At 36.1% G+C, this 25,397-nt stretch overlaps 1 protein-coding gene across 1 annotated transcript in view; it reads left to right on the top strand.

Moving 5' to 3' along the window:
• Ulk4 (unc-51 like kinase 4) overlaps positions 1–25,397 on the top strand; it is a 501,941-nt gene that overhangs the window by 182,732 nt on the left and 293,812 nt on the right. The window contains exons 28-29 of the mRNA XM_076869315.2: positions 18,737–18,788; positions 18,888–19,032. Coding sequence (XP_076725430.2) covers positions 18,737–18,788; positions 18,888–19,032 — 197 coding nt within the window. The remainder of the gene's footprint in view (positions 1–18,736; positions 18,789–18,887; positions 19,033–25,397) is intronic.

Below are 25,397 nucleotides of genomic sequence, written 5' to 3'. Positions count from 1 at the left end.
CTTCCTCTGCCATTTATCAGAAAGCACCCCTGGAAGACTAGCCAGCTAGTCTGCAGTGCAAGCAGCAATAGCAGTTGTTTCAGGGAGTGGCTGTTCTTGGAAGCTGCCTTGGAGCAGAGACATGGTCTCATCCTCCCCTTCCTGTCCCCCACTCCTGCTCCTCCCACTGCAGCACTGGTGATTTGTATAGGGACCCAAACCCTAGTGACTGCTTTTGGATAATAGAGTATACCCTAGTTTTGCTGGGCAAAACCCAGCAAAGGTTTTGATTTGAAAATATTTCTCAAATTGAAAAAACCCAATAGGAAAAATTAATGTGAATATGGTAATACCACTAACTTCCCAGGCTTCAAAAGTGAACTGTGTGTGTGTGTGTGTGTGTGTGTGTGTGTGTGTGTGTGTGTTTGGTACTGGGGATTGAACTCAGGGGCACTCAACAACCAAGCCACATCCCCAGCCCTATTTTGTATTTTATTTAGAGACAGGGTCTCACTGAGTTGCTTAGGACCTCACTTTTGCTGAAGCTGGCTTTGAACTAGTGATCCTCCTGCCTCTCAGCCTCCTGAGCCACTGGGATTATAGGGCTGTGCCACTGCACTGGGAAAAAGTGAACAGTATGTGTGTTTCTTATGTTTAGTAAGTTTATCACAACTCCTTCATGAAGTTTGTTCTTTCTTTTATAGTTTTATTCAACATTTTTTCTTGAAATTGTTTTTTTTTGCATATTAAGGAATTTTCCTCAACATTTTAACAAGATAGTATGTACTTTATTAGTGGTTATAGTGAGGTCAAGGTGGTGGTGGTTTGAAATACCAAGCATTTCTGTATCTGAAATTTTAAGGCTTGTTTAGATGTGTTTGAACTCACTGTGTTAGAGAAAGTTGTTAAATGCCAGCACCATAATCTTTTTTTGTACTGGGTATTAAACCCAAGGGTGCTTAACCACTGAATTGTATCCCAGCCCTTTTTATTTTGTATTTTGACACAGAGCCTCACTCAGTTTCTGAGGCTTCCTTTGAACTCCTGATCCTTCTGCCTGGGCCTCCTGAGCACTGGGATTACAGGCATGCACCATGGCACCTGGCTGTAATCTTTCCATTTTTCTTCTTATTTTAGCTCTAGGAAGGAAGTGTGGAATCATGGCAAATATGAAACATATAAAGTTCAATGAATTTTTTAACTCTCTTTTTGGGGGGTGTGATTTAAGTTAAAGCTGAGGATCAAGTTTTATTATATTCACATTTAATATCTAACTGCTCTGAGTGATCCTTCAATATTAATTGATTGCCTTGCCTTACTAAGGACTACTTCAGGCACAGGGCAAGGATAGAAATGAAACAAAGTAGTAACCCCTATAGAATCTATAAGTAGAGAGAGAGATGATAAATATTCAAATAAATTTTAATACACCAAGTGGTAGGATGTCTTATGAAGGAAACATGAAAGTGTAAGTGGGTGAGTTAAGTGATTTTTATAAGTAGTTATTTTTTCTCTTCAACAATGGATGTTTGGAAGGAGGGAAATGAATTACAGTAGATGGGGTAGAGAGAGAAGATGGGAGGGGAGGGAGGATAGTAGAGGATAGGAAAGGTAGCAGAATACAACAGTTACTAATTGGGCATTATGTAAAAATGTGGATGTGTAACCGATGTGATTCTGCAATCTGTATTTGGGGTAAAAATGGGAGTTCATAATCCACTTGAATCTAATATATGTAATATGAGATGCCAAGAGCTTTGTAATATTTTGAACAACCAATAAAAAAAAATAATGGATGTTTGGATAGACAAGTGATAAATCTGGGGGGAGAAGTTTCTAGGCAGAGGCAGTAGCAAGTATAAAAACATTCAGGAGGAGCTGTGCCCAAGGACTAGTAACTTGGATGATGATTCAGCTGGGCTAGAGCAGCTTTCTAGAAGATTAGAGCAGACCAGTGGGGCTGGGTGAAGTAATATGTTGCATAAGGAACTTGGCCATGGTAACAGTTTTGGAGATTAATGATTATTGATCTTGGTCTTGAACGGTCCCATTGCTATTTCACAAAGATTTTCAGATGTAGTTTTGAGAAGTAGGAGTAATAATTTCCTGTGGTTTCAGGTTAAATTTTTGATTGGTGTATAGTATAGTTCCATAGTATGAATATGTGTATACAATATGTTAAAATATCCTTGTTCCTCTGGATAGGCATTATGTTGCTTCTAGTTTTTGGCACTTATCCATGTTATTTTGTGAATATTGTTATATATTTTGGCGTACTTACGTACATGTTGTTTCCAGGATACCTACTCAGTGGTTATGGGGTACATGTGAACTCAGTTCATAGAGATGGGTGGTGTCATTCGCTTTCAGCAGCATAGTACCTGGTGCTTCTCATTCTGCCTAACTCTCGTTATTTCAGACTTTTTAACAGATCTGAATGGTATTATTTCACCATAGCTTTAATTTTTTTTTTTTTAAGGACTTAATGAAGCCTTTTAACATGTTTAGTGACCGTTTGGATAAACGTTAGTGAAGTTTTTATCCAAGTATTCTCTTGAGTTGGCCTTTTATCATGAAATCCTTTATACTTTCTGTCCCCTGAAGATAATTATACTAATGTCATACTAGACCTCTGAAGATTATTGCTTTTGTCAGGTTTTGTTAGGGGGAAAAGGGACCTGACAGGGCTCGGTTTGTGGCTCAGTGGTAGTGCGCTTGCCTAGCATGTGTGAGGCACTGGGTTTGATTCTCAGCACCACATATAAATAAACAAATAAACTAAAGATCCATCAACAATTATAATTAAAAAATATTAAAAATAGACATGACACCGGAAGGGAAGGAACTTGGGAGACTGGGATGAGGAATAAGATTGGGCAGTGGAGTGAATACAATCGGAGGATGTTACATGTGTGAAACTGTCACCATGAAACCCATTTTATTGTATGATTAATATGTGCTAATAATTATGATAAAAATAGGGGGTGTGTCCTCTCTTTTTATATCATCTAAGAGTGGGAATTATTTCATTCTCTAATATTCCTAGCATTTTCCTGTGAAGCTATTAAGACTTATTTGTTTTAAGGGAAGAAGAGGGTCATCTTTTTAGGATAGTTTTCTTTTAATTCAATTTTTTTCTCTATTTAGTTTTTTAAAGTATTTTAAAATTGTCAATGGACCTTTTATTTTATTTATTCATTTATATGTGGCACTGAGGATCGAACCCAGGGCCTCACACATTCCAGGCAAGTGCTCCACTACTGAGCCACAACTCCAGCCCCTCTATTTTTTAATATTGTTTTTAAAATTTATTGGCATGAAGAGATTTATATTTTCTTCCTGCCTTTAGTGGCAGTGTGATCTAGTATTATGTGTTTTTTAATATATATATTTTTTTCCTGAACAAGCTGACTAGAGTTTTACCCAAGAGCCACTTTTCAGTTTTGCCAGTCTCCTCTTATGTTTCTATTTCATATTTCTGCTCTAATAATCCTTATTTCTTTTTTCTTTAGATCTTTTAAAAATTATTTTTCAGATAAATATTTAGATTATTTTTGATTGCATTAAAGATGTTTTTTTGGATGAATATAATAAAATTTTATTGATTAAAATATCAACAGTAGGCATTATTTATGGAGTGCTTGTTATTGCCCAGCCACTATATTAAATTAAGGCAGGGACCGCTTAAGGGTAAGGAAATCGATCAGTCAGTGATAGAGCCTGGCTCAAGAGTCCGTTCTCTTTTTAAAGTTACAGCATGCTCAAATTCTCCCCTCCTCCACAGCTCTCATTTTTCTTCAGTATGGTTATAAACTCTTTGCTCCTCAACATATTAGACAGATTTTCATAACTAACCAGCACAAACCACTTCCTTGTCTCACTCACAGTTTTTTTTAAATGTTTTTGGTTGTCAAGGGATCTTTAACATTTTTTTATTTATTACTTTATTTATTTATTTATATGCAGTGCTGAGAATTGAATGCAGTGCCTCACACATGCTAGACAAGTTCTCCACCACTGACCTACAACCCTAGCACCCCACAGCTCCATTTCTTTTTTATTTTGCAATTCCATAATAGCTATCTTCTTGTTAAATTTTCTTTTTATTTCTTTTTTATTCTAATTTGTTATATATGGCAGAAGAATGCTTTACAATTCATGTTACACATATACAGCAACATTTTTCATATCTCTGGTTGTATACAAAACATATTCACACCATTCGTGCCTTCATACAGGTATTTAGGGTAATAATGATCATCTCATGTCACCAAAAGATGGTTTCTTTTTAAATACTGTTCTCGCAGCATTTCATAAGCTTTGATATAGAATTTTTGTCATCTTTTGGTTAAAATATTTTCTAAAAATTTTTTTTCTTTGACTCATGGTGTCATATAAAATATACTTAAAATTTCCAAGTATATGGGCGCTTTATAGTTATTTCTAAATTTGGTTTCTAAATTATTTTGAAGTTTGGAAATATACTCTGTGGTTTCAATTTGTTTGTATTTTTAAAGACGTTATAGCCCATCCTATTTTTTTGTAGATATTTTGTATGAGAAGAATGGGTACTTCACAGGTATTCAGTGCAATATTCAATATATGTCTATTAGGTTATATTTATTGATTATCTTGTTTAAATTCTTCCTCTCTGTGTTTTCAGATTGTTGTCACTGTGATAAAATATCTGAGACAAACAACTTAGAGGAGGAACGATTTAACTCCCAGTTTCAGAGGTTTCAGTGTGTGGTCAGCTGGCTCCATTGCTGTGAGGCTGAAATGGAACAGAAACTTCCTGGCAGAGGGTACAGTGGAGGAAAGCTCCTTACCTCATACAGCCAGGGAGCAGAGAGGGCACAAGGGAGGAAGGGTCTAGGATGAAATACACCCTTTAAGGCACATCCCCAGTGACTCACCTCCTACACTTTCCTCCACCTTTTAATAGCAACCACCAACCGGAGACCAAACCTTCAACACCAGAGCCTTTGAGGATATTCCAGATGCAAACTCTAACACTCTCCTTCTAATGTTGATCTGCTTATATTATAAACTTTTAAGAGAAGTGTATATAAATCTCATTACTATTATTTCTTCTTATAGTTGTGAAAGATTTTGTTTTATATATTTTGAGGCCATATTAGATGTATGCAAATATGCAATTATGTCATCTTTTATGGTTGCAACATGACCTCCTAGATTCTACTGATTTATTTTGTCATAAGTCTATAAACATATAAACATACAAGCTTTTTTTGATTAATATTTGATAATTCCTGTGTCTTTTACTTCCAACAAGTCTTTATTTTTATATCTATATACATTTTATATAATTTTTAAAAAGTTAATTCATATAATTGTTGACTTATAACTGAGCATATACTCCATTTACACAGTGCGATTATTAATATATTTGGATTAATTCTACTGTCTTCTTTCACACTTTTGCCATACATGTTTTCTTTTGTCCCACCTCTACTTTCTAGTCCTATTGACATCTCCCCCCGCTGCCATGTAAGGTGGTATTTATACACTGTTATTTTACCTCTTACCCTAAAATTAATATCATATATGTGAACTTATTAAAACCTGAACTTGAAACTTATTTTCCTTAATTAATACAGCTCAACCTATTTACCTCCATTTAGTTCCCTCATGATACTTATGTTATTGTTGCATTTCCAAGTCTGTTTCAAACACTCTCAACAAACCTTAACATCGCCACTTTAATAGGAAGCTCATTTATTCTTGCTACTTCCTTTGTTCTTCATTCTCACTTTGTCTTTTCACTGATTTTTGACTGAAATATACCCTTTACCATTTTTTTTTTAAACCTTAGGTGAGTTGCTGTCAAACTGTCTGATGAAGTCATTATTTCTTGAGGGCTTTTTTTTTCTGAGTTTGCAGTTATTTTTGCCATAATTGTTAAGCATCGCACAGATACTATTTTATAATCTTCTGATTTGGACTGTTGTTGGAGAGGATCAGCTGTAATCTTCAGGTTTTTTTCTGAAGGAATCTTTGTCTCCTTGGTCTCATTCTAAAACTCTTTTGGTGGGAGGTATCTTTGGTGTTCTGTAGATTGACTATGTTGTAACTAAATGTGAATTTCTTTTAAAAATTTACTCTGAGATTTTCTGTGCCTTCAGACTCTGTGGATTGTCCTTTTTCATCAGTCCGGAAAGTTCTCTGCCATTAACTCAGCTTATTCCCTCTTTTGTTCCATTTTCAGCAATTTAGATCATGTGTACGTTAAACATTCTCTATTTTCTAAGTTTCTGTCTTTCTGCATATTTCATCCTCTTTCAGTGGTATATTCTAATGATTTTATTGGTTCTCTTTCTGTGTTCAAGTATAGCCATTCAGATTTTAATTTTGGTTATTTTTCACTTGTAGTTTTGTCATTTCTAGAAATTCTGCTAGTCTTTTTTTCTTTTCAAATGTTTATTGCTTTTTATAATTTCCTGTTCCCTATAGATATTCTCTTTGTGATTTATTTATTTACACTTTAAAAATGTAGTTTTCCTATACAGCGTGTCTGATAAGATAAGTAAATAAGATAAGATAGTAAAATAAGATAGTAAAATTCTTCGTAGTCTGTGGTGTCTGTTACATCTTGTTTATGCCCAAATCATTATATTTATATGGTGGTTTGATAGTTCACTCCTTGCTGCTCATTGTCCTTGACATCCATTTGTGGGTATTCCCTGAAACCTAGTGTGGACATTCATTCCTCCAGAGAGGCTTCGAGTTTGCTTCCACCAGCCATCTAAGTGTTCTACCAGTTGGGACCTTGCCTCACACTCAGGTTATCTGAGTATACAAATTCCTGAGAATCCAGATTCCCTAGGACACACTTTTGTTCTGGAGCACTAGTGTGTTCAGGGCTTGGTCCCTCACTTGGAGAGCTGAATCCTCTCTCAGCAGGTACCCACTCAAAAAGCTCCTATCCTGGGAGGAATTGGCCCCACTGACCCCACGGCAGCCCTGTGTTGATATTGTTGGCAACTACCTCCTGGCACCATCTGGCTAGGCTCTGCTTAAGCTTCTGTCCAGAAATTGGCCCGAAAATTCCCCCACTGTTTTTGACACCTTAACTATTTTTAGGATTTTGGTTTTTTATATTTTATCTGGCACTCTTCATTGTCTGCAGTGAGTATTAATCCAAGTAACCACACCCATCATACCTAGAAACCCTGTTTGACATGGTGATTTTCACAGCAATAAATTTTAAGTCTACGATTGAGACATAATTTGCTAAGATGTTGCTATTGATTCCTTTGCTTAATGAACAGTAACCTCATGGCTAATTTGTTAAGATCCAGTGTTTATAAATATCTGAATTGCATTTAAATAGAAATTTAATTAGTTTATTTTCTACTCATGAAATGCAAGCATACTAATTATTGAAACTGCAACCTCTAGTATGATAAAAAGGTATCATTAAAATTTACAGCCTCATAAAAAATATTTTTTAATGCCGTAACTCATGGGATATCTTCTAATTATCTCTTTTTGAGCATGACTGGAATATATGAAGATCCACACCCCAAGGAGCCTAACATTGTTTGAAATTTGAGCACACACTGTCTTCAAGGTTCCTGATCAATACTGTATTATATGGAAGTGGCTAAATGCATTTAACTCTTCCTGAGCACAAGTGTTTAACTGAGATTTTTATGAATTTCTAGACCATTTGGTGCCTCAGAGTTGGAAGTCACTAGTCTGGCCTACAGAGTAGTCAGTAAACTGTAGGAGTTTTATTTGTACATAGAATTTGTTTCCACTCACAGTGCTTTCAAAAACATTAAATAGCAAAGAAATAAAGGTTTCTTTATTGGAAAAGTCTAATGATATAATTTGCCTAAGATGCAGTTCTATTTGACATTAAAAACCAAGCTAAACCTTATTATATAGCATTAATTTTTTTAAACTAAAAGGTGGAGGTTAATATTGAGTCATTTAAGCTGATTATTTGAGTTCATAGTATTGATGGGGATGTAGAAAAAACATAACTCTCAGAAACTGCTAGTCAGAGTATAAATTGGTACAATCAGCTTGGAAAACTGTTTGGAAGAAGCTGATCATGTGTATATACTATGACTTAATAATTCAGTAGTTTCACTTCTAAATATGCATTTAACAGAAATGTGAACTTAGCTTCACCAAAATATGTATGCAGGAATGTTCAGCTCCAAAATTGGAAACTATCAAAGTGCCTATTACCAGTCTATAAAGAAATATGTTATGGGACAGTTGTAAGCTGGAATACTATACAGAAGAAAAAATGAATGATTCTATAGTTACTCTTACCAATATGTATAAATCTCACCAACTTAATATGGAACTAAAATTGTACAAAGTTTAAAAACAGCCAAAAATTTGTTACAGGTCAGTATAGTGGTTACCCTCCAGTGGTCACTGTTTAGGCAGTGACCGGAAGAGGCTACAAAAGGGTTTGTGATACCCTGTTTCTTCATCTGGGTGCTACTTACTTCAGTGTGTTCATATTGTGAAGATTAACTGCATGTTAGTATCTTATATTTGAATTTAAAAGTTTTCATAAATATGAAAAGGGTTATTTAGAACTTGGTGAATGTGAGCTATATAATTTTTTTCTTTTGCAAAGTTATTTAGTATGAAAACACATCTTCACTATTTTTCATTGGTATGAACTCATGTCAGTATTAGTTTCCTATTGTTGCTATAACAAATTACCACAAATTTAGTGACTTTAAACCATCCAAATTTATTATCTTACAGGTCTGGAGGTTAGAGCCTGAAATGAATCTTTGGGGCTAAAATCAAATTGTCAGTATAGCTATGTTCTTTCTGGATATTTTAAGGCAAGAATCCATTTCATTCCCTTTCCAGCTTCTAGAGGCCACCTGTATTCTTTGGTTCTTGACTTCTTCCATCTTCAAGCCAGCAGAGTAGCATCTTCACATCTCTGTCTCTACCTCTGCTTTCAGTGTTAAATCCTCTCTGATTCTGACTTTTCTAGACCTTCTTACAAGGATTCTAATAAGGATAATCTAAGATAATCTCCCTCTTAAGATCCTTAACTTAAATCTGCAAAGTCCCAGTTGCCATGTAAAGTAACAAATCAAAATGTTCTGGGGATTTGGATGTGGGTCTCTTTTGGAGGGGGCAACATTTTGTCTACCACTCTTTCCTGTATTTATCAGTGGCTTCATTATTGTTTAAATTATTTTGGGGCTGAAATTCACAAGATTTGATCAGTGTAAGTCCATTTGAATTGGCTTCTGTGTCCTTCTGACACTGCCTTTTTTTTTTTTTTTTCTTTAGCATTTCCTTACTTTCTGGCACAATAAGATACTGTGGCCTCGATTTATTATTCTGTCCTGGCCTTAGAATTAATCATTTCTCTGAGGAGCTCTGGTTTCCTTTAGTGGGAAAGAACATTACAGACTAAGATTGGGACACTAAGTGTGCTCTGGTCTGTTTCTTAGAATGTCTTAGCTCCTAGACTTTTCCAAGAAATGGAGCTAAGAAATATATGTGCGTATAAAATATTATTATTGGTAATGCTTTCAATTTTAAATGTACTTCCCCCTTGTTGATTTTAATGTTTTAAAACATGTAGAACATTGACAAGGTTTGAAAATCAAAACTATCAAAGATATATTCAGAGGAATATCATGCCCTTCCCTTGGGTATATATAGAGCCTTTGCACTCAACTGATGCTGTCATGTCTTCCCTACCCTTGTGAGTCACCACCTTTGTTGATTTCTGGCTTATCTTCCAGTGTTTCTTTTTGTAAAGTGAATGTATATGTTCTTTTCCCATTTTTTTCCTTATAGAGTTGGTAACACATATTGTCTTCTATGTTATGCTTTTTCATATAATAATGTTGAATGTTATTTCTTATCCATTCATATTTATCTTCCTCTTTATTAGAGCAGTATAGCACTCGAGTTTGTATTCATACCATAGGCCATTCAGCTAGTATGTGTTTAGAACTTTAGGTGGTTTCTGGTATTTTGCAATTAAAAACAATAAATAACCGTGTTCATATGCAGTTTCCTATTGTTGGAGGTATATCTTGATGGTTAATTCCTTGCATCCAAATAAAAAGGTAAATGCATATGTACTTTTGTTAGATACTGCCAGCATCCCTTACATTGTAGTCTACTGATTATACTTTCCCACCAGCAATACATGAGCATGCCCTTTTTTTCATAGTCTTGCCAGTAATCACTTTTTTGAATTTTTGTTAACCTGTTATGGTCTTGGGGATTCTTGCCATCTACTAGCAATTAAATATTATAAAGAAGATTGTTTAACCAATATTTTGTCTGGTTTTCTTAGCTGCTTGTCTTGAGATTGCTTTTCTAAGCAACCTCTTCTAGAAGTAGAGGTAGATGTTAAGTCTGTGGTACCTCATCCTGTGTATCTGGGGCAGCCTCTGCTGAGAAGAGGCAGACAGTTGAGGTGGCCGTGTTAATGATGGTGCTATCAGGTGTTCCAGGTTGATTAGGGTGTCCTGAAATGGAAGCAGTGATGAGTCATTTTCAAATGTAGAATAAGAATTTAGTTGACTACTTAGAAAACTTTTCAAGCACTTTACTTTCATCAATAAAATCAACTTGTTTATAAAAATAATAATGTAAAACATACTTTCATTGTAAATGATTACCTTTTAGAGGTACATTTTTCGGTAAGTTATGGGATTGTTACGTTTTTCTTTAAGAGAAGGTAGTTTGAATAGGGTTGCGTGGTTTTTTATAGCTTAAAGCTCTTTGACATTTCATAAAATGGAAAATGTTAAATTATAAGCAAAGAATCATCTTGTGTATTAAAAGCTTGTTGAAGAAAAAAAATGAGATCTAGTGCTATAAGTGTTTGCATAATCCAAGTTAGTTTGTTGTTTTCTAGGTTGTGTTCCAGAGCCATCTATAGTGTCCCTAAATCAGACATTCATCTCATTTGGGACATGCCATTGAGGAACATTTTAACAGTAACTATTTTGTGTGCACTTTCTTACTTAAATGAAGATTCTAGTTTTTGAGCAAAGAAATAAAAATTTCCTAGTCTCAGTAATTTCTATCTTTAAAAAGAATTCAATAGTATTTTGATTTTTAGGGCATGTCCTCAAATTAACTTTGGCATTGCCAAATGTTTTTAAGAAATTGCTAACACTAACATTAAATAATAAAATTCCTTAGGTTACTTTTTATAATGGTGTCTTATCCCAGCAGCTAAAACAGTGACGATGGAATTTTGTTAGAAGTCATTGTTGCAGTGGACTCTAATTAGAATTTCAGTGGTTAATGGCATATGTTTTTAATGAATTCTGTGGAATAATTTGGAAGGGCAAAACATTGATGAAAAAAATTTTTTAACTCAGCCAAAGTGTGCTCAGTCCCTCCTTTTTGATACGGAGACCTGTTACCAACAGGCAAAGCTATGCCAATTTGAAGGTCTAGGGCATGCTCTCTGCCACATCTTGTGTCAGATTTTCATCATGGTTTTCTCACTGTCACTCAGAAGTGACTTGGCACAGAGTTTTTAGGGTTTTGTCTTTTTTTGTGAGGGAGGTTTTCCATTATTGTTATGCTGTATTGCATTTTTTTTTTTACTTAAAGAATACTATTTTAATGTGACTTTCAAAAATACTAGTTGAAGTCCACCATGAATCACTCATTATTTTTTAAAACAAAAAAGTCTGCAACATGATTAATCAGTTTAAGTGTAATATTCATTTATTGTGTTGATATGATATCAGACTTGATATTTCCCAGAACCTAAGGGAACTTAGTCACAATTTTAGGTAAAAATCAGTGAATATTGAAGGAAGAAAATAAATACCTACTGTTTAAAAGTGTGTTTGGAAGAGAGTGACCCCCCTTGGAGAAGATGTCGACTTGGATCCTAGGGGGCCAAAAGGTGCTCCTTCCCAGGACCATGGTCTGGTGGAAGGCAGAGAAAGCAGCTACTGTGAAACACCTGCCTGGCCTTTTTATAGCTATTAGGCCTAGATGTGTCTGAACTGTGTTTCAGTTTCTTTTGTAGGTGGGATTAGGGAGTGGCTAAGAAGACAGGTGTAAAGTACCTAAAATTTGTCTGTTAGGAAATGAACAGCTATTCATTGGTGGGGGAAATAAAAGAGAACAGGAGGCAAGAACAAAGAGGGATCCTAGAAGCCAACAAGTCAGGCAGTGGGGCACAGACTCAGAGCTGGTAGAGAAAGTTTGGTGGAAAAGGTAAATTTTTTGCAGGTAATTCAAGATGATTAATAATAAGGATAGTTAATATTCAACTTTAAATTGCTGGTGTTGCTGTCGTAATCTCTCTCTCACTGCAAGCTCTTAGCAAATTCTAATACATAGCAAGACCTTGTGAAATGTTTGCACTTAATCCTTAAAAAGAAACTGTTTTATGTCTACAGAGGTGGGTGGAATCCAATAACCAGCCAAATGGAAACACTATTGATTTAGAGCTTGCTATAGCAAGGGAATCAGCCATCTTTTTGCACCCAAAGGAAGTAAAGAAATGGGCAGGTTAAACAGTGAAAAAAGGGAAAACTTCACGTATGTCCTGACTGGGGGCCATTGGCATGGAGAGTCTAGAGGTAGTCTAAGTAGACATGGGCCATCTTATGTGATTGGTTAGGGCAGTGTATTGGCTTTCTCCGTTGAGTCCTAACTTGGAAGAGAAGTGGGCACAGAGCATAGTGAAGCAGACTAATGGCTGCAGAGGTTTGACTTCCCTCTGGTTCCTCAGAGGATGGGGGCCAGATTCTGTTGCTCTCCATGACAGTGGGTCATTGTAACTTTGTATATCCAGTCTCTCAGAAGGAAAGAGCAGGTTAAAGTGAAAAACAAATATAAGAGTAAGTGAGGTGGAAACAGAATTGGCAGTGAGCCATGGGAAAGTAAAATAAGCCTCAGCAAGTTCCCAGGAAACTTGGGGAGGACATTAGATTGCTTACAGCATTAAGGGCTGAGAACTTTATTTAAACCGCAGTATTCATTGGGACTTTAGCTGATAACTAGGACACAAAAGCAAATTGGCACCCTATAGAGCAGGCACTTTTATAGATTTCAATACTTTTTCTATTTTATTCATGCTGAAGGGTAAATTTATATGAATAGAGATATAGCAGTGGTCTAAAAAGTGGCCTCAAGAAAAAGTTTTAAAGATTTGTTTTGCTTATATATTCATCATTTATATTTTCTGTTAAAACTGTAGTTATTAAATTTCAATAGTGGAGGTGATAGAATCCCCTTACCTCCATCCTATCTGCTCATCTGAATAATTCTCTGCGTGTTGTGTACATGCTTGCGCATGCACGCACTCTAATGTGACCCTACATAGAGTTCATATTGGCATAAATGTTAAGATATATTAGTTGGGCTAGTATTGTAGCTCAGTGGTAGAGTGGTTGCCTAGCATGTGTGAGGCACTGGGTTCCATGCTTAGCACCACATAATAATAAATAAATGTATTGGATCCATCTACAACTAAAAAATATAAAAGTTAGTTGTACATATTTCCCATCTATATTTTCTTGAGAGTTGAGAAAATAACCCTTGAGATTTATATGGTCATATGTTGGTATATTTTCTTATATTTATTGACTTTATTTATTTTGCTTGAAACTTGTCCAGGAACCAAATGTTTCTTTGTCTACATCCCGAATCCCTGAAGTAACTAACATTTAAATTTTTATGTTCATGGGTTTTTTTTCTAGAATCTTTTTAAGTGCACATTTTGCCAAAAAGACACACGATCTTCTTTTTCTTATTAGAGTCTTAAAAACCATAATCTTTTCTTGAAAACTATTTATTATTTTGATCTATGTAGTTATTGAATGGAATATGAAAAATATTGATTAGTTTTTTTTTAGTTTTTATGTTTATCTAGCTCAGCTTGCTAAATATGCATTCTTATATAATCTTACTTTTTCAATTTATTTCTTACTGGGTAGCCTTCTTTTTATAAAGTAATTAGCTGTCATTACTCAACAAATAGGAGCTAGTCGATCTTCTAAACTTTTTCTGTTCACTTATATATTGAAAAAGCATTTAATTCCCACATTATCATCTTCTATTTGTTATTCCTAAAGGATTATTCTCATTTGTAAGGATTAAATTTATATCACATAGAGTGGGTACCATTTTAATTGTCTTGAGTTATTCAAAGAAAAACTGTTAGTTGAAAAGTTAAATGATGCCATAATTAGATTTCCTCTTTTAAAATGTGGAGAATGACACAGAAGTTTACATTTGGTTTGTATTCAAGGTTACATGTATTCACTCTTTAGATTTATTAGTACTGTTAGACATTCATATCTGTAAATTCTGCATCTATGGATTCAACTAACCATGGATTGAAAATATTAGGGAAAAAGGGCATCTTTACTGAACATATGCAGACTTTATTCTTGTCATTATTCATTAAACAGTACAGTGTTAACAGGTTAGTTAGAATTTACATTGTATTAGTTATTATAAATCTAGAGATGATCAAAAAGTATATGGAAGGATGCACAGAGGTTTTACACGCAAATACTATATCATTTTTATGTAAGGGACTTGAGCATCATTAGATTTGGGGTATGTAAGGGTTCCTGGAACTAGTCTATTTTGAATGCCAAGGGATGATAATACTGTGGTTTGGATGTGGTTTGAGTGTGAAACCAAAGATGAATGTGCTAGAAACTTGATTCTCAGAGTTTTCAGAGTAATGATGTTGAAAGGTGGGAACTAGTAGAATATGGTTAGGTCATTAGGGGTGCTGCCCTTGGAAGAGATTAATGTAGTTCTTTCAGGACCCCAATTAATTTCCAAGAGAGTGAGTTGTTATAAAAAGAGAAAGCCTGGTTCTTGAATCATTCTGACTTCTTGCTCCTATTTCTGCCATTATGATGCCATCTGCCATGAGGCACTCAACATAGACTGAGCTGATTGGGCCAAAACTGAGCTAAACAAACCTTTTGTCTTTATACATTACGCAATTTCAAGTATTTTGTTACAGAAACAAAAAACTAAGATAATATTCACCTTTTAGTTTGTCCCTTTTAGGTATCAATTAAAAAATCCCTTTCTTATTCTAATATCACAAATTTTATTCCATATTTTCCTATAAAAGTTTTTCTTTTTGCCATTAGCTCTTTAAGCTCTCTGTAAATTTTTTAAAAAGTTCTGATTTTTAATAAAGTACATAGTTCATTGTACTTATGCCTTCAAGTAATACCCTGACCCCTGTCTTTGCCACTTATAAATTGCTATGTGTTTTGATTTAGATGTGAGGTATCCCCCAAAAGCTTATGTGTGAGACAATGCAAGAAGGTTTAGAGGTGAAATGACTGGGTCATGAGATCTTTAACCTAATCAGTGCTTAACTGAGTGGCAACTGTAGGCAGCTAGGGTGTGGCTGGTGGAGATGGGTCCTTGGGGATATGTCTTTGGGTGTTTATATTTTGCTCTTGTTGAGAAAAGCTCTCTCTGCTTCCTGATCATTATGTGTGAGCCTCTTTTCTTCCACCACGCACTTCTGCCATGATGTTCTGCCTCACCCACGCCCAGAGGAGTGGAGCCAGCCTTCTGTGGACTGAGAGCTTTGAAACCATAAGCTCCAGAATAAACTTGTCCTCCTCTAATTGTTCTTGTCTGGTTTTTAATTCATGGCAGCAAAAATCCAAAACACCATGTGTGTCTATTTCTAGACTTGCTTTTCTATTTCAGGGATCTCTTTGTCTAGACCTGTGTTTGTACCACTTTATTTCCATCATAATAAACTCAGAAATTTGATATGATTAACTATGCTTGCCCCATGCTTTGTTATTTTTGACCTTTCACTTTCCATATATATTACAGAATCAATATGAGGAGTTCCTAAAAGCCTGGTTGGGATTTTGACTTTTGATGCATTGGAATTACAAAATAATTTGCAGGAAATCGACCTTCATTAATTTACTTATTTAATGGTCTTCTTTATGTAGATATAAGTTTCTGCCCTATTTCCCTTCTCTGTGAAGAACAACTTTGAACATTTTTTTATAAGGCAGCTCTACTGACAAAAACATTCTTCACCTTTTGTTTGTATGATAATTACCCTTGGTATGAGATTCTAGATTGTTTTTATTTTACTTTCAACACTGAATATTTCATCCCAACATCAGGTATTGGACAAAATGAACTGAGGAAAATGGGCCTTTTGTGTGCAATTTTATGGTTATCAAAGGCTGAGCTCGTCTGTGTTTATTGTCTGATAGCTGTAGGTTTCAGAGGCTAACATTTCCCGTAGTGTCCTTGATTTTGTTTTCCTCTTTGGGTTTTTCTAAGGAAGTCTTCTTTCAATGAAGTCTTTGTCTTGGAGCTTTTCTCAGTTGTGATGCTGTTTTACTATAGGAGTCTGGTAAGATACTGGGTTAAGGGAAGTGTTCTTTAATTGTTGGACTAGGTGTCACTCTTTTGGTGAGCATGTGCTCCTGGGTTTTGGCTTTCACAAGGATTTCTCTGCTTTTCCTACCCTGTAGAAAAGGCAGAAAAGCCAGGTCAGTTAAGTTCTGTCAAAAACAGAAGGCTTGGCTCTGGTACAAGAGTTCCCTTGAGTCTGGGTCTTTGTTAAGGAGAAAACAGTGCCCTGGGCACATTTCAAATTCCCCTGGCCCCTGCCAGAAGCTTCAGGAGATTAACTGGTCTTTACCCTGACAACTTGGTAGAGCTTTAGGGGTCAGATTCCTCAAAGTGTAAGGGCTTCCCTAAAGCTTTTTTCTCTCTGAAGTTGCCCTCCATTAATGCACAGTCCCCAACTATTAGTCAGTTGCCCTTTAATTTTCTATTGTGGCTCCAGTGTGTTTTCTGCCCCTGCAAGCTTTGCCTGCCCCTCCAGGTTTAGGGATGATGGTTTGCCCCATGACTTTGGTTCTAAAAAAAAAAAAAAAAAAAAAAAAAGTTGTTGATTTTCAGTTTGGTCACCTTCCCTCCCCCTTATTACCTCATTGTAAGGATAGTCATGATGATTTCCAAGCTCTTTACATTAGACTGGAAGCCAGAAATCCATTAGTGTCTATATATAGTACCTGCCAATTTTAAGTTTTTGTATGTGTTTGTGTCTTTCTATGAAGGTTATGTCATAGGTACTGTTTTAGTCAGTTTTTTCATGGCTATGACCAATAAGTCCTGACAAGAATAATTTTGGAGGCGGAAATGTTTATTTGAGGGCTTATGGCTTCAGAGGTCTCAGTCCAAAGATGTTCAGCTTCATAGATCTGGGTCCAAAATGAGGCAGAACATCATGGTAGGAAGGTATGGAAGAAGAAAGCAGTTCAGGACATGGCAAAAGGAAGCAGAGAGAGTTCTCATCTCCAGGAACAAAATATGTATCCTAAAGGAACGCCCCCAGTGACCTACCTCTTCCAGCGAAAACCTGCCTGCCTATAGTTACCACCCAGTTAATACCCATCAGTAGGTTAATCCACTGATTAGGTTAAGGCTCTCATTACCCAATCATTTCACCTCTAGTACCATTTCACACATGAGCTTTTGGGGGACACCTCATATCTAAACTGAAACAGTACCTTAGAATTCTATTTTTGTAAATGGTATATTTTTCCAGTTATTTTGGTTGCTGTAGGTAAACAGGAAACTGTTACTTTTTATATATACATTTTTTTGTCTGACAGTCTTGCTTTTTCGATCATAATTGTCCTTCAAACCTTGAGATAGATACGTCTACCACTTATTTTAGTTCCACTCCTCTCTCAATATATACTATTAAACCTTCAACATAGATGTTAATCATTTTGATAGAATCCAATAGTAGGATATATTTCTTTTCTTTGCAAGTTTCTGCTTTTTGAACTGGAAGTTTGGGGTTCCCCAAATACCTTAGGTGGAGCATGACATCTGTGCTTTGAGTGATGTCCCGTACTTAGTGGTAGAGGGTGAATAAAATATCTCTGGTTCTTAGGGTCCCTAAAAATATCCAGATACAATGTTACATGTAAACACAGACTCATGGGCCACCAAGCATGTGTGGAGAGTCATCACCTGTGTAGGGCATCAGTACATTGTTTTGGACCAAGGTGTTGTGTGCCTGTGTATAGCATAGTTCCTCCTGCCTGCCAGTGTGGATGGGACAAGTGCACAGCAAAAGCAGTCCATCAAATGAGAAATTCGGCTTTAGGATTAGATTGCAGTAGTGATTTGTCATTTCTTCATTGATATTTTGAAGGAAAAAAAAATCTTTTTAAGCTTTTGTGTTAAGTTTCAAACCATATTTGAGTGTCCTGTGTCTACTGTAAATGGGAATTCATAGGGTGCTTTATATAGCGTATTTATATCTCTTGAGCATATTTCCAAAAATAACCATAATAATGTTGTCATAGTCCTTTGAAGTATTTGATAAATCATGAATTAGTGTTTCTCTTTTTCACCAACATTTTGATTGTTGTTTAGCTTAAACTTAAGTAATGATCAACAGTTTATGCATATAATTTGGTGGTTTAATACCAACCTTTGCCAGCCAGATTTTGCATTATACACTAAAAGTTTCTTTCATAAGCACTGAAGGTTTTGAGAAATTACTGTTTTGATTTTCATAGTGTCATTTTGACCTGAGCACTTTTTCAAAGTTGAATGAGCTTAGTGGTTTATTAAATGTCATGAAGGGTTTTAAGTCTAGGATAAATGTAGCTGTTATTTTCCTCTCTCTTAGATAGTACTTTAGTTTGGTTTTGTGTTAATAGAAAGTTCTCAACCAAATCTTTCCCATCCTTTCTTTTAGGTTGTTGATTATATTCTGCCACCCTTGGTCTCCTTGGTTCAAAGTCAAAATGGTAAGTGAGACCACATTAGTAGAATCTTCTCAGTTGCATAATCTGTTTTAATTTTTTCTCAGTGTAGTCACATTCTTGACATTTTTCCCCCCTTCCAAGTGGAGTGGAGACTCTTCAGCTTGCGTTTGCTGTCAGAAACCACATCTCTACTTGTGAACCAGGAGGATGGGAATGGCGAGGAGGAAGTAAACATTGATTCTGAAGGCAATCTTCTGGCTCTTGTGAGAGACGTCTTACTTCCTCAGTGAGTGTTTTGCTGCTGCACTCATGTAGAGAAGTGTAGGCCATCCTGGAAGCTTCTGTTAAACTAGGTCCAGTGATGGAATTGGGGTTCTAAGTCCTTATATTTATGAACATATATTTGTATATTTAGTGTCAAAGAAGTCTAGAGACAGACGGTAACTGTTAAACTTTAGAGGACCCAGAACAACCTCAGTCCATCTCAAAAACATTCATTTAGAGTAAAAACATTCATTTAGAGTTTCCTATGTTTTCTGCCAGACACATGACTCTGAAGTTTTAGAGTTAAAGGAGGTCCTGGCTTGGGATGAGCTTTGATTCAAGGTCAGTGTTGTAAGACATTGAGACTTCTGGCTCTACTCAGAAACAATAGAGATGGAAGGAAGGCTACCCTTTCCCCAAACTCTTTAGTTACAGATAGGATGTTTTGGGGAGTGTTGAAAGAGTTGGTGGGACAGGTGATGAGTTAACAGAGACAGATTCTTTTTTCCTTTTATTCTGTTGTTCCCATAACACAATAGGATGGGTTACTGAGAACTCCCATGACAAATGTGGAACACTACAATGATATAGCTCAGGAAACAATGAATCTTATCAAATCGTAATTTAAATACAAAAGTATGTCACATATCACTATTAAATGATTTTTTTTGCAAAATTAGTATTTAATTTATGTATTAGTATTTAAAATTAAGTATTTTGTGTTAGTATGAGTGCCTGTTCATGGTTTCTTTTAAGACCTAGGTTACAGTCTCAGTCAGTTTGACAAGTTTTCTAGAATATCAGCCTTACCTGATGCTTTTCTCTTCTTGTTCTACTTCGCAAGATCTATTCTCATTTAAGAAAAATAATTATCACAATATAGATACCAGATGTAATTGCATTCTGATTTTGGTAATTGTTAAGAATTTCAACTATCTTTTATAAAATTAAGTCTATATTAGAGTTATTAACTCTAATTCAGTGCTCCAGTATTACTCATTTGAGCTGAAATATATAATACATATTTCCTTTATTGTTTATCTTTGTCTTTTTCAAAGATGAGGAATTAAAGAAGAAAATACAAATGCAAACCATATGGCCGTTCAAGGACACAAATAATGTAGAGAAATTCAAGTTTTTATTAAACAACGTTAAATGCACTTCAAGTAGTAGTATGGAATTTACCAAGATGTGGTGTGGATGTCTTCAAACTTGCAGACTGATTCTGATGTGGAGCACAGGTCTGGACTGTGCATTTCAGTCTCTAAGCCTTAGTTTTCTCATCTGCAGATAAAGCCAAAGATAGTACCTACCCCAAAAGATAATTGTGAAGATTAAATAGGATCCTTCTTATACAGCTGTATGGTGTGTGGGCTGTAGTATACTCTTGACAAATGTTTAACACCACTACTGTTTTTATTAGGCTTATTATTTTAATCTCTCCTATTAATCTTTAAAATGAAGATTGTAATAGAAGAATACAAATAATACATACTTTATAGACATGAAGTGATCATTAAAATAGATAATGCTTATTCTGCCTACTTGGCATATATAGTAAGGACTCAGTAATGTTTTGTAATTTTTTTCAATGAAATACAAGTAGCACATTAGTTTAGCTTTCTTGACTCTGGAAAACTAGAACCTTGGCAAAGAATTTGGTTTTTGAAGATGACTCTTGATAATTATGTTTAGAAATGTTAATACTGGAAAATTCATCTTCTCTACTAGGTATGCAAATATAATGGCTTAATTATGAAGTTTCTAGTATTCATAGGATCTGATAGCATCCACTTGAATTTCGCAAGTAGAAATAGTGATGTCGATACTTTTAATGCTGTTAAAGTTTTAATCCTCCTTTGACCTTAAATAGTACTTTAGATAAAGCCAAAGTGACAGTCTTTTCATGCAGATTATTGTAAGCTCCTTAGTTATTACATGAAAGTATTGTGTTAGTCAAGATTATTTTATTTGAAAACAATAATATCCAGTTTAAATTAACTTAAAAAACTATTTGCTCACATAACTGAGAAATCAAAGGCTTGTGCTGGCACCAAATACAGCTGGATTCAGGGGTTTGATTTATGTCTACAACACTCCATGTAGGTATTTTTCTCCCCTTCTCTCTGCCAACACCTACGTGACTTTGTTCTTAGATAGGCTTTGTGCTTTTGGGGGTTAAATGGCTCCTGTGATGTAGAGATACCTAGAGAAAGGTTTTTTCTTTTCTGACAGATTCTCAGGAAGGAAACTAATTTAACCTTGGTATGATGTCTGAAAGAACCATCAAGGCTTGCCATCAGAGAAAATGCCCATTTATTGAGGAACAGCTCTGCATATTTATAGAGCCAGGGGTGGTCTGACAGTTGGCAGGGGGTACTTTTTGATTGGTGGGTAAGGATCAGGTGAGCCAGCAGGGTTAGTCTGATTGGTGAGTAAGGATCAGGTGAACCAGCAGGGCTAGTCTGATTGGTGAGTAAGGATTATGTGAGCCAGGAGGGCTAGTCTGATTGGTGGGTAAGGATCATGTGAGCCAGCAGGGCTCACCATTGGACGGTGGGATCATGTGAGCCAGTAGGGCTCACCGTTGGATGGCTCTTCGTGGGGGATTGGAAAGTTAGTCTTTGGAGCTGGGGTGACTCCCAACAATGCCTATGTTCTTATTAGGACTGCTGAGTAATATGAATGAAAGATCAATTGGAAGAATAAACATCATATTAGGGTCCTCCTGAGAAACAAAACCATTAGGATATATGTATATGTACATATGTAATATAGACATGTATAAGAATTAGCTCACATGAGGATGCATGCTGAGAAGTCCTAAGATCTGTGTTCAGCAAGCTGGATACCCACGAGAGCCAATGGTGTGGCTTCTGTCCCCAAAACCGGCAGGCTTGACACTGGGGAAGAGACATTGTTTCAGGTCTAGTTGGAAAGGAGGGAATGACCTCTCTGTCCCAGCTCCAGGGAGCTCCCTCTTAGCCTTTGTGTCATATTTGGGTCTTCAGTTGATTAAGGCCCACCCACATTAGGGAGGACAGTCTACTTTCCACAGTGTATTGATTCAGATGTTAATCTCATCTCGAAGTCCCTTCACAGACGCATGCATAGAATAACATGTGACCATATGTCTGGGCACTTTGTGGCCCAGTGAAGTTAACATAAAATTAATGATCACAAAATTGTCATCAATACTGTGAATGAATTGCTTACTCTGTAAATTAATGAATCTGAAGGAACCATTACCTCTTCCCAGTGTATATTCTTTACTTTTTAAAGAAAGGAACTTTAGTTACTTCTTTAGTGCCTACTATATGCAGATTACAATATCATTTTTAGAGAGAGTAGTTCAGTCAGATTTCGAAACTTCAGTATGGATGAATAGAGAGGGATGGGGCATTCCAAGCAAGAATGCAGTTTACAAAGGTATAGAAGAGGCAGAGTTCTGGGTAGTTTATAGAACTATGTGAAATAAGCTGTGGAGAAAATGTTTTCTGTCTCCATCAGCCCATTTGCTTCTCCAAATACTATGAGCAACTATGGCATGTAAATATTTCTAGTTGTGGGGATTATGAATAACCAAGATAGATATAGCCTCTGCCTTTATGGATTTACTCTTTGACAAAGCCAAAAATTTTTGGAATTTTAATTGAAGAGGTTTTTAAGTCATGTAAATAAAAATGTTGATTGAAGTATTAACTAAACATCCAGACCACCACCTCTACCACCACCACTGTCATCGTCGTCGTCTTTTTTTTTTTTTTTTTTTTTAAGAAAACTGTGGGTCTGCATGTTGTTAAACAAATCCAGAAGAAATGTGTTCTTTTGAAACTGTGCTTTTGAGTTCACCCATTTTACTTTCTAAAGCAGAGTTTTCTCAGTATTCTGTGACTTTAGGACGCTTTCCCCACAGCCTCCCTGTTAACATCTCCAGTGAACTCTAGTGATCCTTCCCTCCTAGCTTTGGAAGTACTTCATGAAGGACACTGTCATTAAGGTCAGGAGCAAGACAAGGATGCTCACTATCAAAACTCTTACATAAATTTGGATTGTGAAGATTAACTGATGTAATAATATAAGAACATTGAATGCTAAACATTGTTTTCTGTTGATGCATAGCAAATTACCACAAACCTAGTTGCTTAAATCCACGTCCATTTATTAGGTCACAGCTCTGTCCCAAGTCCTAGGAGGTGACCGGATTCTCTGCTAAGGTGCAGTAAAAGAGTCTGCCCCTATCTGAAGGCTCTGGGGAGGATTCTGCTTTCAACCTGTTCAGGTTATTTGCAGAATTCAGTTTCTTGTGTTTTTTTAGCTTCCTGCAACAAATTAATACAAACCAACTGGTTTAAAACACAAAAATAGATTCTTTTAACAGTCTTAAGAGACCAGAAATTGAAATCAAAGTATGGGAAGGTGTCGGTTGCTTAAGGAAACTCTGAGGGGAAATCCAGGCCATGCCTCTCTCCTAGCTTTCGATGGCTGCAGGGATTTTAAAAATTATTATTATAAATATTTGGTTCTATTAATTATTATAATTATTCAGTCCTATTAATTCAGTCCTATTAAGTTAGTGGGTTTCACTTTGACATTTCCATACCTGTACATACTGTGCTTAGATCAGGTATCCCTCCTTGCCACTCTCCCCTGGAGCCTCGGTCAGCTTACTCCAGTCTGTGCCTCTGTCTTCACTTGCCCTTCTCCCATGTGTGTCTTTTCCAGGGTCCCCTCTACCTTTTTCTTGTGAGGACACCTACATTGACTCTAGAGTTCATTTAAATCTAGGTGATCTTGAGATCCTTAACCGTATTTGCAAAGATCCTTTTTCCATGTAAGGCTACATGTTAGGAATTGGTCATATATTTTGGGGGGTGACTATTGAATACAATAATTTTATGACGGTATGGCATTTAACATTCCTCTCCTGGATGGCTCTACATAGTTGTAGGACCATAATATTCATATGTTTGCTGCCCTGTGTCCCTTAAGACATGCACATTTCTTCTCAAGAGCCTCTTCCATCTTTAAGCCAACAACAGTTTATCAAATCTTCCTCGTTCTTGAAATTCCTCTGCTTTCCTCTTCTGCCACCAGTTTGAGGAAACTCTGTATTTATTAAAGTTGCTGCTGTTGGCCACTGGGAACCTGTATCTCTTGTGACTAGTATATTTGGATTCATATATTGGCCCTGCCATTATCTTGGTATGTATGTCCTTGCTTTCTCCTCTCTCCTTTCAGTTTTTCCTCCTTTCTTCAAGGTAACTGGAATGCCAGAAACTTGACTGAGTTTTCTATATGATTAATGAGGTTTTCTTTTTTTCCTCTTCTGGGAAGAAAGATACCACATATACTCAGAAAATTATCATGATTTTTATTCAGCTGAGAGACAAGATTTAATTTTAAAGGTTGATGCAGAAGAGGCAAGGCAGTAAGTATTTAATGGAACTTAAGCCCAAATTGACCTTCTTAATTAACATCAGCACCTCTCAGAAGTTTATCAAAGTCATTATCAATGAAATCTTAGTACTGAAAATATTCTAATGCTGACTATTCGAACATTTTTTCCTGAGATATGTTACATAAGGTGAGGACACATCTCTTTAATGTTTAACTAGGACTAGGTCCTTCAGAAATACATCTTGGCTATTTTTTGGGAGCGGAAATTTTAATATTCATACAAATGTAAATACCCATGGCCTGACTTAAGATGCTGACTTAATGATTTTTTTTGACTATGATAAACGAAAGCAGTGTGCATTCAGTAGAAACTGTACTTGGAATTTTGAATTTTGATCCTTTCCCAGGCCACTCACTGATAGGCAATATGATGCTGTCCTGTGATGCTAGGCAGCTGGGGAGGCAGCAGCAGTGGAGACCCGCATCTCCGTCTCAGCTATGCAATCTCCAGGGGAAACAGCCATAACTCTGGTGTACTTGGCTAAGCTAGTGCGTTTGGCAGGGTAGGTGCAGTAAACGCATTTTTAGCTGTTTTCACCTTACTATGGGTTTATTGAGATTTAATTTCATGCAATTGGAGTATCTGTTTTCTAACTCATTGTGAATTATGCACATGCAGATTATGGTGCTTCCTTTCTCCCTCTCTCCCTCCTTTCTTTGTTAGTTCAATCAGCAAATGTATGTTGAATGAACTCTGCACCATGCTCTGCGGATACAATGGTGAACAAGGTTGAAACTGTGCCCCTCAGTGAAGTATATTCCTGTGGAGGGGGCAGAGCATTAAGCAAATAATTATGTAATATGACTTCAAGTAATTATTAGTAGTGAGGAAAAAAATAAAAGGTAAAATAATAGAGAGAGATAGTGAATGATGGGAAGGGGAAAAAGAGAGGGCCTGTTTGGATAGGATATTCAGAGGTGTTAAGT

The sequence above is a fragment of the Callospermophilus lateralis genome, chromosome 1 (assembly GCF_048772815.1).
Source record: "Callospermophilus lateralis isolate mCalLat2 chromosome 1, mCalLat2.hap1, whole genome shotgun sequence".
In the NCBI taxonomy this organism is placed as follows: domain Eukaryota; kingdom Metazoa; phylum Chordata; class Mammalia; order Rodentia; family Sciuridae; genus Callospermophilus; species Callospermophilus lateralis.
This window is presented reverse-complemented; position numbering and strand designations above follow the sequence as displayed.